At 40.6% G+C, this 13,997-nt stretch overlaps 1 protein-coding gene across 1 annotated transcript in view; it reads right to left on the reverse strand.

Moving 5' to 3' along the window:
- Positions 1-2,073: 2,073 nt before the first annotated feature.
- TMTC3 (transmembrane O-mannosyltransferase targeting cadherins 3) overlaps positions 2,074-13,997 on the reverse strand; it is a 28,265-nt gene continuing 16,341 nt past the window's right edge. The window contains exons 9-14 of the mRNA XM_079993452.1: positions 11,119-11,239; positions 8,100-8,211; positions 7,287-7,390; positions 6,144-6,313; positions 4,361-4,587; positions 2,074-3,132 (exon numbers count right to left, since the gene is read on the reverse strand). Of these exons, the coding sequence (XP_079849578.1) occupies positions 2,291-3,132; positions 4,361-4,587; positions 6,144-6,313; positions 7,287-7,390; positions 8,100-8,211; positions 11,119-11,239 (1,576 nt within the window). The 3' untranslated portion in view covers positions 2,074-2,290. The remainder of the gene's footprint in view (positions 3,133-4,360; positions 4,588-6,143; positions 6,314-7,286; positions 7,391-8,099; positions 8,212-11,118; positions 11,240-13,997) is intronic.

The following is a 13,997-nucleotide window of genomic DNA, read 5'->3' on the forward strand; positions in this document are numbered from 1 at the left end:
GGCTGCCCTTTTTCCAAAAAACAAACAAACAAAAAAAAACAATCCTGAGTGTTCAGAGCTTAAACTAAGCACTAAATTAATTCCAAGGTATTTCATGCGATCAATTTAAATACAAGATGAAAAATGTTTGCTTGCGTCAATTACTCTTGACTTCCCAGCGTTGAACACACTGAAGAGCTCACAGTAAAACAAAACAAAAAGCAGCATATTTTTTTTTAGGCAATCCAACAATATATTTAGATGGGGGGAAATGCATAGCCGCCAATATAAAATGTAGAAGTTATCAATCCATATTTCATATAAGGAATTGGGTTAACTCATTTTAGAAAAATAATGCCATTAGTGGAAACCATTTGAAAACTTAGCAGACTGAATAAATATTTAATTAAAAGCCCTAGAACTTTTGACATGAAAAGTGAAACATTTAGTGTGTTAGCAATCAAACCAGAAGTCAGTCTTTCAAGGTTGGAAACAATGCAGAATCTGGAGATTACACATCATTTCCAAATGGAATATACATTAGGCGTATGTGTGATCATCATAATTTCCTTTATGGACACATGATGATCCACACACGTTGCATGCTCTCTCCTACCAGGAAGTGCTTTTACTGCACAGCCTTCCCTAGCCTGGTACTTCCAAATGTTTTCAACTACAGCTTCCATCTGCCTCTGTCAGCATGACCAATGGCCAGGGATTATGGGAGCTGTAGTATAAAACCACCTGTAGGGAATAAGGTTGAGGAAGGCTGATCAGGTGGTCCTCCAGTGTCCTGCGGAAGTGGTTTTCTCCAGCCTGCCCTACAGCTGTTAGGGGCTGATTGAGACCTGTTGCATGCAAATGATGTGCTCTGCCACTGAGCTATGGATCTTCCCAATTAAGTCCAGTGGGGTTTATTCTCAAGGAAGTGTGCGCAGGATTGCAACCTTAGACAGACAAGCACTGGTTTATGTCAAAAAGTTAAAGCACATTTACAGTGATTGCAAAAAATAAAATAATGAGTAGTGATGTTTTGCAATCCATAAAATTTTGGGAGTCAATTTGTGAGAAACTTAAAAGCACAGGATGCCCCACAAATATTGCTTAATTGAAAAGCAAAGGGGAAAAAGAAAACCCACAAAATTTTCCACACTGGATTCACACAAAGTGATTCCCTACAGCATGGCCGGGGGCTGTTGAGAAACAATCACATTTGTTTCTAAAACGTAAGAGCTCCATAGGATTGCAATAAATAGCACAAGGGGCAGGGAATTTCAATAAACTTGAATAATATTCAGTGGATCCACTCAGCTGGGAGTAAGGCAGAATGGGAAGGCAGGCAAGTTTCAGCAATCTCCCTTCCCAATGCAAACCCCAGTGAGTGACACAAGGATGGGGCTTTAGGGGGAAGGGAAACAGTTGAAAATTGCTTCTCTCTCTGCTCCACTGATGAAACCCTTAGCGTCAACTGAGTGTCACTGTTGAATACAAACCTCTGTGGGGTTTTTGCAGGGATGTCCCCCCCCCCGGCATAGCGGACCGCTGCACCTTTAATATGATCTGCGCAGGACTGAAAAAACTACAAAATGCATGCATGCACATACATAACATGAGTGATATATTTCCTAGTTAACCTTCAACACATTCTGGAATGCCTGTAATTCCAGGGTGTAGGTAGAAATGGACTGTATGATGCATAACTTAATACCTATAAAAATCACCAATGACTTGATGAGTAAACCCAAGCAAAGAAAGTTATCCGAACGAAAGCTGCGTTCTTAAATCATTTGCACCAGTGAATTTCCCTTACAGTCAGCCTGGAAGCCATCATACCTGAGGTACCCCTGTTAAAAAATTGCCTTCTAGCACTTGACAGTTCTTTAGAGGACACGAAGAACTGAAGATACCTGATTGCTAGTAATTTGCAGCCTGGACCTAAGCAGGTTTACTCTGAAGCAAGCACCACTGGAGTTCAGCAGAGCTTGCTTCCCGTGACTCGGCCTGCAGTTCTCAACAGCAGCATTAGAACTGCAGGTGCTGTACCTGGAAAATCCCCATGTTGTCAGTTATGTTCAAAACCCTAAACCAAAAACATTAGATTAAAATCCATTATTTTTATGAAGTATTATTTCTTTGTGTAGTAGGAACAGCCTTCTCCTGCATTTCTTTTTAAAGATGATATGGTTTCAGTATTCTTTCCAAATTCAAAAGCTGCCTAGTAGTCATACCGACTGAACATAAGACGCACAGGCACACAGAACCTCGGAAGTAGGTGCAAAAAACCTCCGGCACTGGAGGTATTCCCAAGAAATTATTCGCCATTCAATATACGCTCAATCTCTTCTAGTCTTTTCAGAGCGGCAACCCTTTTTTTCTCAATGTCTTTGATTTCTTTTGTAGACTTCTTTTTCGTCTCTTTGTCTGTGGTGTTCTTCTCCCCTTGTTTCTTGGGCTTCGCCTGCCCTTTGTTGCTGTCACTGTTTGTGGTCCGAGAGCTCCTCTGTTCATTTTTGGCCACTTTCAAGTTTTCATTTTTTGCCCCTTTCAAGTCTTCAGGAGGAGTTTTCCCTCCCTCTGAAGCTGTCGTCTTTTCCGAGGGAATGGTAGCTGCTTCTCCGGTACCGAGCAAAGCGATTTTACTTCGGACTATGCTCAAGTGACGCTGGATGTATTCCTCATGCGGCGCTAAGGCCAGAGTCTCCACCAAACACTTCTCCGCTTTGATCAAGTCCCGCTCCTCAAAATAAACCACACAAAGGTTGTGTTTCCCTTGTACGTTGTTAGGGTCCATTTTCAGAATCTTCTCAAAACACTCCTTAGCTCCCCGTATATCTTTCTTTTGGTTCATCAAAATGTCTCCCTTCAGGATCAAACCTTTGGTATGATCAGGGTAGTATCTTAGCAGCTCTTCCAGAACTGGCAAAGCTTTCAACTCCTTTGCAGTCTGGGAGTAAAGCAGGGCCAAATTGAACAGAGCGCTTCGGAAGCCCGGCTGCAGCTTTATGGCTTTTTTCATCCAGGTTTCTGCCTCAGCATCCTTTTTGTCATCCATTGCAAGCATGCCCAAGTTGAAATAGCCATTTGCATCATGAGGCTCTTCTTTCACATAATTTAGAAGTCTTTTCTTAGCTTCTGGCCTAAGTCTAGCATCACCTAAAGGAAAGAGGGAGAAAAGTATTATGAAATTGTCCTTTTGCTGCACGGCTGTGACAATACAGAACATGAATATATTCTAAACGAAAGTAATCACTATGTAGTTTTAGCTGCATGCTGTGCATGCTCTGTTTTCCAGTAAAATAATAATAACAATAATAATAATAATAATGGGAGGAAGGAGAGACGGAGCCTCAGCGAATGACTGACAGCAACTGACTTTGAATGCAAAAGGAGGACATTGCAGAAAGACATTGCAGCACACCAGACCCATAAAATTGGACCTGAAGAGGAAGTGATTTCTACAAGGTCACTAATGACAGGAGAGATGTGAATGCCATGAATACAGAATTCTGAGGGGTTCAGTAACTAGAAAATGGCAGTCAAACACAGCACATAGTGTCCATGGGTGTCCTATGATGAGAAGAGTCTGAGATTTTGTTCTGGAGGAATAAAAGACTCATCAGAAACCCCCCCCCCAGTGAATAATAAGAGGGATTAGGGGGGCTATGGGCATACTGAGCCTAAAGGGGAAAAATACTTATGCTGTAGGCAAGGCCATGAGTACATTTATAGTATTGAGTACATTTAACACATTAGTATTAAATCTAAACTGGAATAGTACTCAGGATTTACTTAACCATGCAAGGGTGTTGAAGCTGAAAAGAATGAGAATTCAATGTTGTCTCCTCCATGGATGGAAAGGATTTTTTTTTGCAACTCCTGCTTCTGCCCAGCCCAATCTGTTCTGGATGGTCCCAGCACCCTCTGGAGCAGGTTTAGGGAGGGAATGGGGTGGGGACGAGGAGAAATCACTGGAAATCATCTTTACACCCTCCTTCACCAACTGATGTTCTCTATCAGCGGAGGAGACATCATTGAACACTGCCAACTGTACTAATTGCACCATTTGTTGCTTTACTTTGAGGTGTAGATAAAACACTGTCCTGCTCATGCAGCTTTTAAAGGGGTTCAGTGTCTGTTTTGTATTCATGTGCTTTGTGTCAAGCTAAGGTGGAATCTACACACATATAAAAAAACACTGTGGAAATATTTTTTAAAAAACAAAATGTTTTGAAAAATATATTGAATTTGCCACAGCTCACCATCGCCATCTAGAGTCACATTTGTATATTTGCAGCTGGATAGCTGAATACTAAGAAACATAACACAGCCCTTGGTGTGCACGTAATACATTTGTGAGTTTTAAGTGAACACACACACATACCGGATTCTTGCATTAGTAGTGCAGAATTAAATAGTGCTAGTTTATGACTAGGATTCAGTTCTAATGCCCTGTTGAAGTTCTTCAGAGCTTCCGTCGGATCTTTCAGTTCAATGTAAACAATTGCCAAGTTATACCACAGGTCTGCATTGCTCCTATCCAGTTCGAGGGCTCGAAGGTACGCTTCCTTGGCTTGCAGAGGTTTGTTCATTTTCAGAAGCAGTTCGCCCCTGTTGAGGAATCAAACTCAATGAGTCTGACGTCTTTTGAATACAATGTAAGACGCAGAGTTTCCAGAGTGATGTGGATGGCCCCACATCTTCAGGTTCTTTAGAAGAACAAGATCTCAAGTTGAAAAGGGGGGCTTTGTTACTTGAGATCAACATAGACCAATTTATAGAACAGATTTACACATCCCGAAAAGAAATGAACAACATGAGCATTGGCTGGCTTTCCCAACCAGGTGCCCACTAGATGTTTTGAACCTCAACTTCCATCAACCCCAGGCAGCATGGCCAGTGATCGGGAGTGGTGGGCTTTGCAGTCCCACAACGACCATGGTGGGTACCAGGTTGGACATGGCTGATCTATGGGCTTGCCCACTCTTGTAGTTACACCCTTCAAGAGTCAATTTTGGAGGCAGAGAATCCCTGCAGATGTTCTCTGGACTCCACTATGTCTGACCACTGGCCATACTGGCTAGGGCTGATGGGTGTTCAACCACATCTGGAGGGGCACAGGTTCCCCACCTCTGTCCTATTTTGCTCATGATGCATTTAGTCAGCTTCTTAAGTGCCAAAAGGTTCTGTTCCCATTTCTTAATAGCATTCTGGAAAGAGAAGGAATGCCCAGCCTGGCCTTTTCAAGAGTGCATTCCAAGCCCATGAACTCCTTTGTTTTATTATTATCTGAAGTGTACACAGGATGAAGAGCTACAACCAGATGCAAAAGGAGAACCCATCCAGATTGGCTGGCTAAAGCAGTACATTCCTTGCTCATTCTAAATAGTTCCTTTGTGTTATCCAAGCAGTCACGGGGCTGGAGTTAGACCCAGTGTACAGGGGAAAGCCCTTGAGACTGGACATGTATTCTTTCCCAGATCATCTCAAAAAATAAGTTGTAGTGTTATGACAAGTCTACACCAAGAACTTTAAACATGTCTCTGTCCAGAATCTAACGCTAAATATGGACGGATAATGGTGTGCTGCTCTGGCTGTGTGCAAGGGTATTCCCTGCAAAGAAGGAGATACATCTGTAGGGAATTCTAACTATGCATCTTTGTTGATGCTGAATCATAAGGTCAAAACTTTTTGTTTTAAGTGACCGGTGTAGATGATGGTAATCTAACTCCTTTCCTTTGAAACTTAGGGAAATGTGAAATGTTTTCCTGCTCCAACAACTTTGAACCTGAACCTTTCACACCTATGCATCTTGCCAAAGCTGATTGTTACAGGAGGTAGTCAATGGAAATGGGGACCAGATTCCTGGGAAGCTGAGGGAGCAAAAAAACTGTGTGAAGGACAACATTATTATGCAGTAGGACAGCCATTGCTAGGTGGGGATGATGGAAGCTGTAGTCCAAAATGGCTGGAGGGGACCAGGTTGGCAAAGACTATAGTAGGTTATGAGGCACTCTCTTCTGATCAAGGCCCAAGGTTATAAAGAGATAACCCTCTTGCCCAGCTGAGAGATGTCTTAAAGCAATATACCTTGCCCCCTTATTCACAGCACACTATTTTGCTTACATTAATGAATGTCTGGAAATATCTCAAAACATAATAAATACCTGCTTATGTACGCCTGTTTGAAGTCTGGCCTCATGCTAATGGCTTGGCGATATAACTGGTCTGCTTCTTCAAGGCGAGACTCATTCGCTCGAATCAGGTTTGCAAGATTGATATAAACATTCAGGTGGTTAGGAGCAACTCGGGCAGCGTATTTTTTACCTGGAATAATCTGACAGCAGAAGAAACTGTTCTTAGGCCTTGAAGGCATTAAATTGAGCTGAATGACAAGATCTTAGTTGGTCTCTAAGGTGCTACTGGACAATTTTTTAATTTTTAAAATTTATTTTGACAAGATCAGCGACAGTGCCCACACATATCTTTAAACCATAGTTAGGTTTAGCTATAGTTTAAGGGTTGAAGGACACAACATGTTGGTGTACAGCTCTTCCCTTCTGCTACATGGCTTGGCTTAGCATCTGAACCGAAGCTCATAGTTTGTTTCCCTTGACAAATCATGAGCAGTGAGCCCAAAACAAAACCTTGGTTACAAATCTGGCTTTGTGTCTAACACTAAGGAAAATAATAACTTAGCTTCCAGCAGCAGGAACTATGATTTTCAACCTGTGTACCAGTATGCTTGCCCATTCACCCTTCAGCTGTGGTTAATCTTAACTATGGTTTAAAGTGACCTGCAAACCAGGGCTATGTAGTAAAAACAGCAGGTTTATGTATATCTTTTAAAAACTGCTTAAACGAAGATATATCTCAAAATATTATTATTTGTAAAGAAAGAGCTACTTCCATTTGCACCAAAAGTAAACATGTCATTGCAGAGCCATGCAGTGAATGACCTGCAGGCAATATCTAGACTGCATCATTGTAATTTTTTTAAAGGAATGCCGAAATTTTAGGAAGCAGAACAGAGTTAAGTTCCACTGCTACCGCTCGGGCAGGCTTTCAAAGATTTGCTGCTCCACACTGTACAAAAGCGAATGAAATTCTGGATCTTGATGAATTGTGCAAATAAATGCATAGCTTCTTTTGACCACAATTTTATACATTTTTCCAAGATAACGGAAAGGTTAAGTCAGGATGCTGTAATCCGCACAAATAATTAATGAAAAGGAAGAAGAAACTGTTGTTTTTAAAATGATATTCTGGGTCTACTGAAAGTACATTTGAAGAACTGTTGTCCTACTTACTTGTGGCATCAATGATTTTGCAATCAAGTAAGATTCTTCAGCTTCTTTGGTTCTGTTTAAGTTTTTATAAGTCCTTCCTACATTCATGTGGGCACCAATATCATCTTCACATGTAAAGAAACAAATATTCATATTTCTTTTCCCCTAAAAACATTTGCCTTGGGAATAATGTTAAATGGCATCCGAAGATAGAATAAACAGGCACAAGTTTTATTCAGAATACATCTATGCCAAGCATGGTTGAATACAATTGCCTGGTTCTCATACAACATAAAGCCATTGTTTGCTAAAAAACAACAACCCTAGGCTTGTTCGATTGTCCAAACCCAGCCCAGTGGCTTAAATATCTTTGCAACCAAAGAACCAAAATCTGAAGACATGGTTTCCTATTGGCTCACAAACCTTAGTTCATTTTAACTATGGCTTGGTGGAATGTGCAATGCTGTCATCTTTCCTTAACTATAGTTTGTTTGATCATCTCTACTCTACTCTAGACAAGCTGGAAAACGAACCAAACGTTGCAGAATAAAGGCACGGTGTGATTGTCTTCTCTGGGAGAACACGTGGCTAATACTGTTTTACAATACAGTTTCTCAATAGCTAGGTGAAACAGAGAAAACCCCTTTCAATACCTTTTTGAAATATCGCTATTGTTGAACTGAGGATACAAAATAAGCTAGCCAGCCATACACCCTCGTAAATAATACAGACCCCCTATGACTTCACAGTATTAAGCAGTCTGTAATTATGCAAAGACAGAGTACAATCTTTATTTCCTGGCCAGTCCCTCCAGAAAATTGTTTCCAAACTCACCAGGTTGCACTTGGGTGGCTTGTATGAAGAATCTCAATGCCCTTTCAAAATTCTTTTCATTTTCCAAAGCATGGCCCACATTATTCCAGAGTTTAGCATTGTTCTTATTTACCTGACCACAGAGAAACAAACTTAAGTGCATCCAACAGAGGCATGTGCCATACAAATTTAAGTAATGTAATTTTTTTGATTTGTGAAAGCATTAGCCTATCTGCCAAATCCCTTGGACTGGGTGGAGGGGAACTGGATAACACCCATATCCAACCAAATAATTTTCCTCATGGAGTAACTTCTCCAAGCACAAGGGCACTTTCCCTCTCTCTCCCCCCACGTCATCGTCCCCCTAATCTGCTCTGGAGTTCCAACACTCTGGAGTAGATTTGGGGGGTATGGCAGGTGGTGTGCAAGGAAGTGAAGGAAGGAAGGAAGGGGGGGTAGTTCTACTGCACTTGTGGAAGTCGTTTGGTGCACACTATGATGTAGGGTTGTACTCAATTAAGTACAGTGGTAGCTCAGGTTAAGTACTTAATTCGTTCCGGAGGGCCGTTCTTAACTTGAAACTGTTCTTAACCTGAAGCACCACTTTAGCTAATGGGGCCTCCCGCTGCCACCAGAGCACAATTTCTGTTCTCATCCTGAAGCAAAGTTCTTAACCCGAGATAATATTTCTGGGTTAGTGGAGTCTGTAACCTGAAGTGTATGTAACCTGAGGTACCACTGTACCTGTCTGTGTAGGACCGTCTTTCATACATGGGAGTTCCATGTGTGCACTGTAACTTCAAAGGACTTTTGAAACTGAGCTACTCAATGCAGAGAAAAAAATCTACAGAACTCATAATAGAAAAATGGTTTTTTTAACTCATGGTGGATTGCAGCAATGCACACATGTATTCCCTAGTGGCTTGTGCAGAAAATGCCTGTAGCAGTCCATTAAATGTAAAACAGGGGCAGGCACAACAATGTTTCCCTGTAATATCCAGGTATCCTTTCACCCTAAATGTATTTCGTGTGCACTTGGGAAATCTGACTCCTCTATCTACTTTCTTCCTATAGAGACTCCATTGAGATTTAAACTGAATCTTGTGTTTTCCCCAATAGATTTACCTATCAAACAACAGATATATCCAACACAACCCTCTTTAGAAGTTCAGATTTCAATTCAACACTATATTAAGGGGCTAAATTGAGGAACCTTTTCTGGGTTTTAAATGAACTATCTGTAAGAAGCCATAATACAATTTTATTTTTGGATGTGGACTTTTAGATATGAAGCTCAGAGTTTCACATTTGAAGAAAAAAACACCAACAGAATTTGGTCATCCTGGGCACCACTGTACAGAACACACCCAACAGGGTTTTTACAGATCTGAAGTTCTTTTCTATGATGAGAAGTAAGAGAAAGTTGGAATCGCAATATTGTACCTTCATTTTTTTTTTTTTATAAATATTTTTATTAATTTCCAATTTTTAACAGAAACAAAAAACAACAGAGAAAACAAACAAACAAAAAACTCATATTTTCATAACCTTATTTTCATAACCCTCTTTTCTCGGACTTCCCCATACCTTTCCCTTTTTGCATCCTTAATTTAGTACCATTATTCAGCAACCTATCTTACCCAATTAAATAAAAATTTGTCCTCTTTCTCTATTCCACCCTAAATTTTAAACTCAATTATCGCTGCAATTCTACGTCTTCTTTTTCCCTCAGCATTTTAACACTCCTCAGTTTTATAATAATTCTTAAGATACATCTTAAATTTCTTCCAATCTTCTTCCACAGTCTCTTTCTCTTGGTCGCGGATTCTGCCGGTCATTTCTGCCAGTCCCATAAAGTCAATCACTTTCGCCTGCCATTCCTCCAGCGTGGGTAGCTCTTGTGTCTTCCAATACTTTGCTAGAAGAATCCTTGCTGCCGCAGTAGCGTACAAAAAGAAATTCTTATCCTTCTTCGGCACCAACTGGCCGACCATACCCAAGAGAAATGCCTCTGGTTTCTTGTTAAAGGTGCACTTAAGCACTTTCTTAATTTCATTATAAATCATTTCCCAGAAGGCCTTAATCTTTGGGCAGGTCCACCAAAGGTGGAAAAAGGTACCCTCAGTCTCTTTACATTTCCAGCATTTGTTATTGGGCAAATGGTAAATCTTCGCAAGCTTGACTGGGGTCATGTACCACCTATAAATCATTTTCATAATGTTTTCTCGTAAGGCATTGCATGCCGTAAATTTAATACCTGTGGTCCATAACTGCTCCCAGTCAGCAAACATAATGTCATGACCTATGTCCTGTGCCCATTTAACCATAGCAGACTTCACTGTCTCATCTATTGTATTCCACTTCAACAGCAAGTTGTACATTCTTGATAAATTCTTAGTATTGGGTTCTAACAATTCTGTTTCCAATTTCGATTTCTCCACCTGGAAACCAATTTTCCTGTCTTGTTTGAAAGCCTCCATTATTTGAAAATAATGGAGCCAATCTCGTACCTTGGACTTTATTTTCTCATAACTTTGTAATTTAAATTCACCACCTTCTTGTTCTAAAATCTCAGAGTATTTCGGCCAATTGGTTGTCATATTAAGTTTCTTTACTTCCTTAGCCTCCATAGGTGAAAGCCACCTGGGAGTTCTGTTTTCCAGTAAATCTTTATACCGTGTCCATACATTATATAGTGCTTTCCTGACAATATGATTTTTGAAACCCTTATACACTTTAACCTTGTCATACCAGATGTATGCATGCCAACCAAAATTATTGTCAAATCCTTCCAAATCTAGAATGTCTGCGTTTTCAAGAAGTAGCCAATCTTTTAACCAGCAGAAAGCTGCCGATTCATAGTAAAGTCTTAAGTCCGGCAGGGCAAACCCCCCTCTTTCTTTAGAGTCGGTAAGTATCTTAAACTTAATTCTGGGCTTTTTGCCCTGCCAGACAAATTTAGATATGTCTTTCTGCCACTTCTTGAAACAGTCCAGTTTATCAACAATTTGTAATGTCTGAAACAAACGCAATATTGTACCTTCAAGGCAGACATGAACAGTGTATATTCCGATTCCCAGTCCCAGTTCCTGTGCAAGGTTTTTAAGGCATGGATAAACAGCACCAGAGAGAGGCAAACCCAGGATAGCTTTCTTAGGACACTGGGAAGAAAAAGGCGGGAGGAGCAAGTTAAAAAAAATACATTTAATTCCATTTCTGTCACTGGATGATAGAGACACCCCAACCGTGCAAGCAAATGCCATACTTGCCCCATATGAACCCATCTTACTTTCTTGGCCACCCCCACCCACCCCCATCAGAGTCATGCATTTACTCCACCTTTTCACACTTAGTTCCCCACTAGAGTACAGAGCCTGCCGCATGGAGTTGCCCACATAGTTTCAAACAGCTTGGAAACAAAGCAAAATAAAATACGGATGTTAAGGTGCCTGAAATGTTCTGAACCTGCAGCTGATTTTTATCCACCCTTCAAACTGGGGATTAAGACCTTTCAGAAGTCATTTCTGCTCTTAATGCTATAATTGGTTATATCCTTTCATTCAATTCTCCGAGGATTTTGTTAGGATGCTTGGAAGGCTCTCTGTGTTGAGAGAATTGTGAACTGGCTTGACGTCTATGAACTGTGGCTATAATCTTAACTCCCCATAAATGGCAGGACTCTTAATCCTCCAACTGTCAGGTAACAGCTTTCAAAGATTTGGAATCTAGCTGTAATGGCCAAATTAATGAAGACGTCCTCCTATACGACAAATAAACAGCAATCTGAAACATTTGACCAGATTTCTGTAAAGAAATGTTGATGGTTTGGGACATTTAATACCTGTAAGGTATTTCTGCTGCTTTTGTAAAAGTTATTCCTTATCTGGTTTCTTATTGATACTACAGTGGTACCTCAGGTTAAGTACTTAATTCATTCCGGAGGTCCGTTCTTAACCTGAAACTGTTCTTAACTTGAAGCACCACTTTAGCTAATGGGGCCTCCTGCTGCCGCCGGAGCACAATTTCTGTTCTCATCCTGAAGCAAAGTTCTTAACTCGAGGTACTATTTCTGGGTTGGCGGAGTCGATAAGCTGAAACTTATGTAACCTGAAGCGTATGTAACCTGAGGTACCACTGTATTTTCCAGATTTAAAAATACCAGCACTAATACTGTGCTTCATGGACCAATACCAATAATTCTGCTGTTCATGTCATTCCAGAAATTCTGTGGTTTTATAGTCCTCATCCAAGAGGTAATCTAAATAATTCACAGACAAGACATTAATAGGGGATAAGCAGTAGAAGGGACCATGAGCAGCAGGAGAGAAGGCAAACAACAATTAGGCAGCAGCAGCAGAAGAGCAGGGAGGATGAGGCTAGTTCACAAAAGGAAGTTAGAGAAACAGCACTAAATGTGAAGATGCAAAAGGCAAAGCAAAAGGAAACAGACCATATATAACCTTCATCTGAATGGAGGGAATCAGAACAGCTGATATATAATTTAAATAATGAGTAATAAAATACCACTGAAAATTTAAATGTGACATTAATGGGGGCCTCTCCTAATTTTAAGGTGGTGCCCACTCCCCACCCACTGCAACCTTAACATCTTCTCCAGAGAGTCTGCAACAGATTTGAGAGAGGGCATGGAGGCGGACAAGGGCAACTACACACAGATGTCACCCTAAGTACTGAAACTTCCAGGCTGATCCTTATCTCTAGATAATAATCACCTTACTTTTAATATCAAAGGACAGAGAGCTTGAGCAACGTTTAGGCAGCACTGAATAATGCACTAAGAAGTTGGAGAAGCACAACATGTAGAGAGTGGCTTTCAAAGGTAGATCACAACTATCATATTCCACCATCTACCGTATTGTTTGTGTGCTGAGACAATAACCGGTTAAGCAACAGCTGCTGGTACAATTCACACGGGGCTGGAATCAGAACAACGCTTTACTGTGCCACAGATTCAGAATTCTTGCCATGTATTGATTCACTGTGATTGTGATCCCATCAGAAGCATGTATTGCAATTTACATGCCTCTGTTCATATACATGTCAAGGCTGCTGATGGATTTATGGCATCTTCCGCACTCATGGGGGAAAATGAAATAAATTACCAAAATGATGTGCTATTTTACATCTTGCTAAGCTCTTAAGACGGATTCAAATGATTAAGGCTAGAGAGCATGTTTGGTATTCATAGATATTACTCTGCGTCTATATATAGCCCCTGATATTATGAAAATGTACTTTTGAAAAGGAATTTTAATTACCTAATAAACTGCAACTCATTTCATAATAATGATTAAAAATCTGTTGGGCGGGGGGGAATCAGCAACTGATAGTATCTCCCCCTCCAGTAAAGTCAAGCTGGAACAGATTCTCCTTAGATACACCTAATTTACATTTTCTTTGTTCTCATTCTTAAAAAGAGAGAGCAATGTAAGAGAGAAACAAAATTAATCATTTGTTTCTTTGATATAAAAAGATCTGAGACTAATTATTAGGATTAGCGTGGCTAGAAGTGTAATTAGTAAGCTGTAACAAATACCTTCACACCAAGTACAATGCTGGAAAGCAATTATGGCTCTTTCAAAGAGATGTTGAAAACATATCTGACTCTTGGTTTGAGAACACAAAGCCTGATCTAGAGATCTCTCTCTGTGTGCGCGCATCTGAGGTGTAGATATAGATCTCCTCCTACTCATGCTTTCCCATTTGTGTCAATGGAGGTATTGTGCATGTACACACATTATTGTGGCGTATGAAGGCTAAGGCCCCTTCTTTGTCCTATATAGGAAAATAGGCAGGCAGGGTGACCATGTTGCTCAGTTCAGGGCAGGGATATTGAGAGGATAGGGATATTGCAAGGATTCAAGAAGGGTACCTTGCCTACTGGAATCCTTGGAATAA

Source organism: Podarcis cretensis, assembly GCF_951804945.1.
Source record: "Podarcis cretensis genome assembly, chromosome: 10".
Taxonomy (NCBI): domain Eukaryota; kingdom Metazoa; phylum Chordata; class Lepidosauria; order Squamata; family Lacertidae; genus Podarcis; species Podarcis cretensis.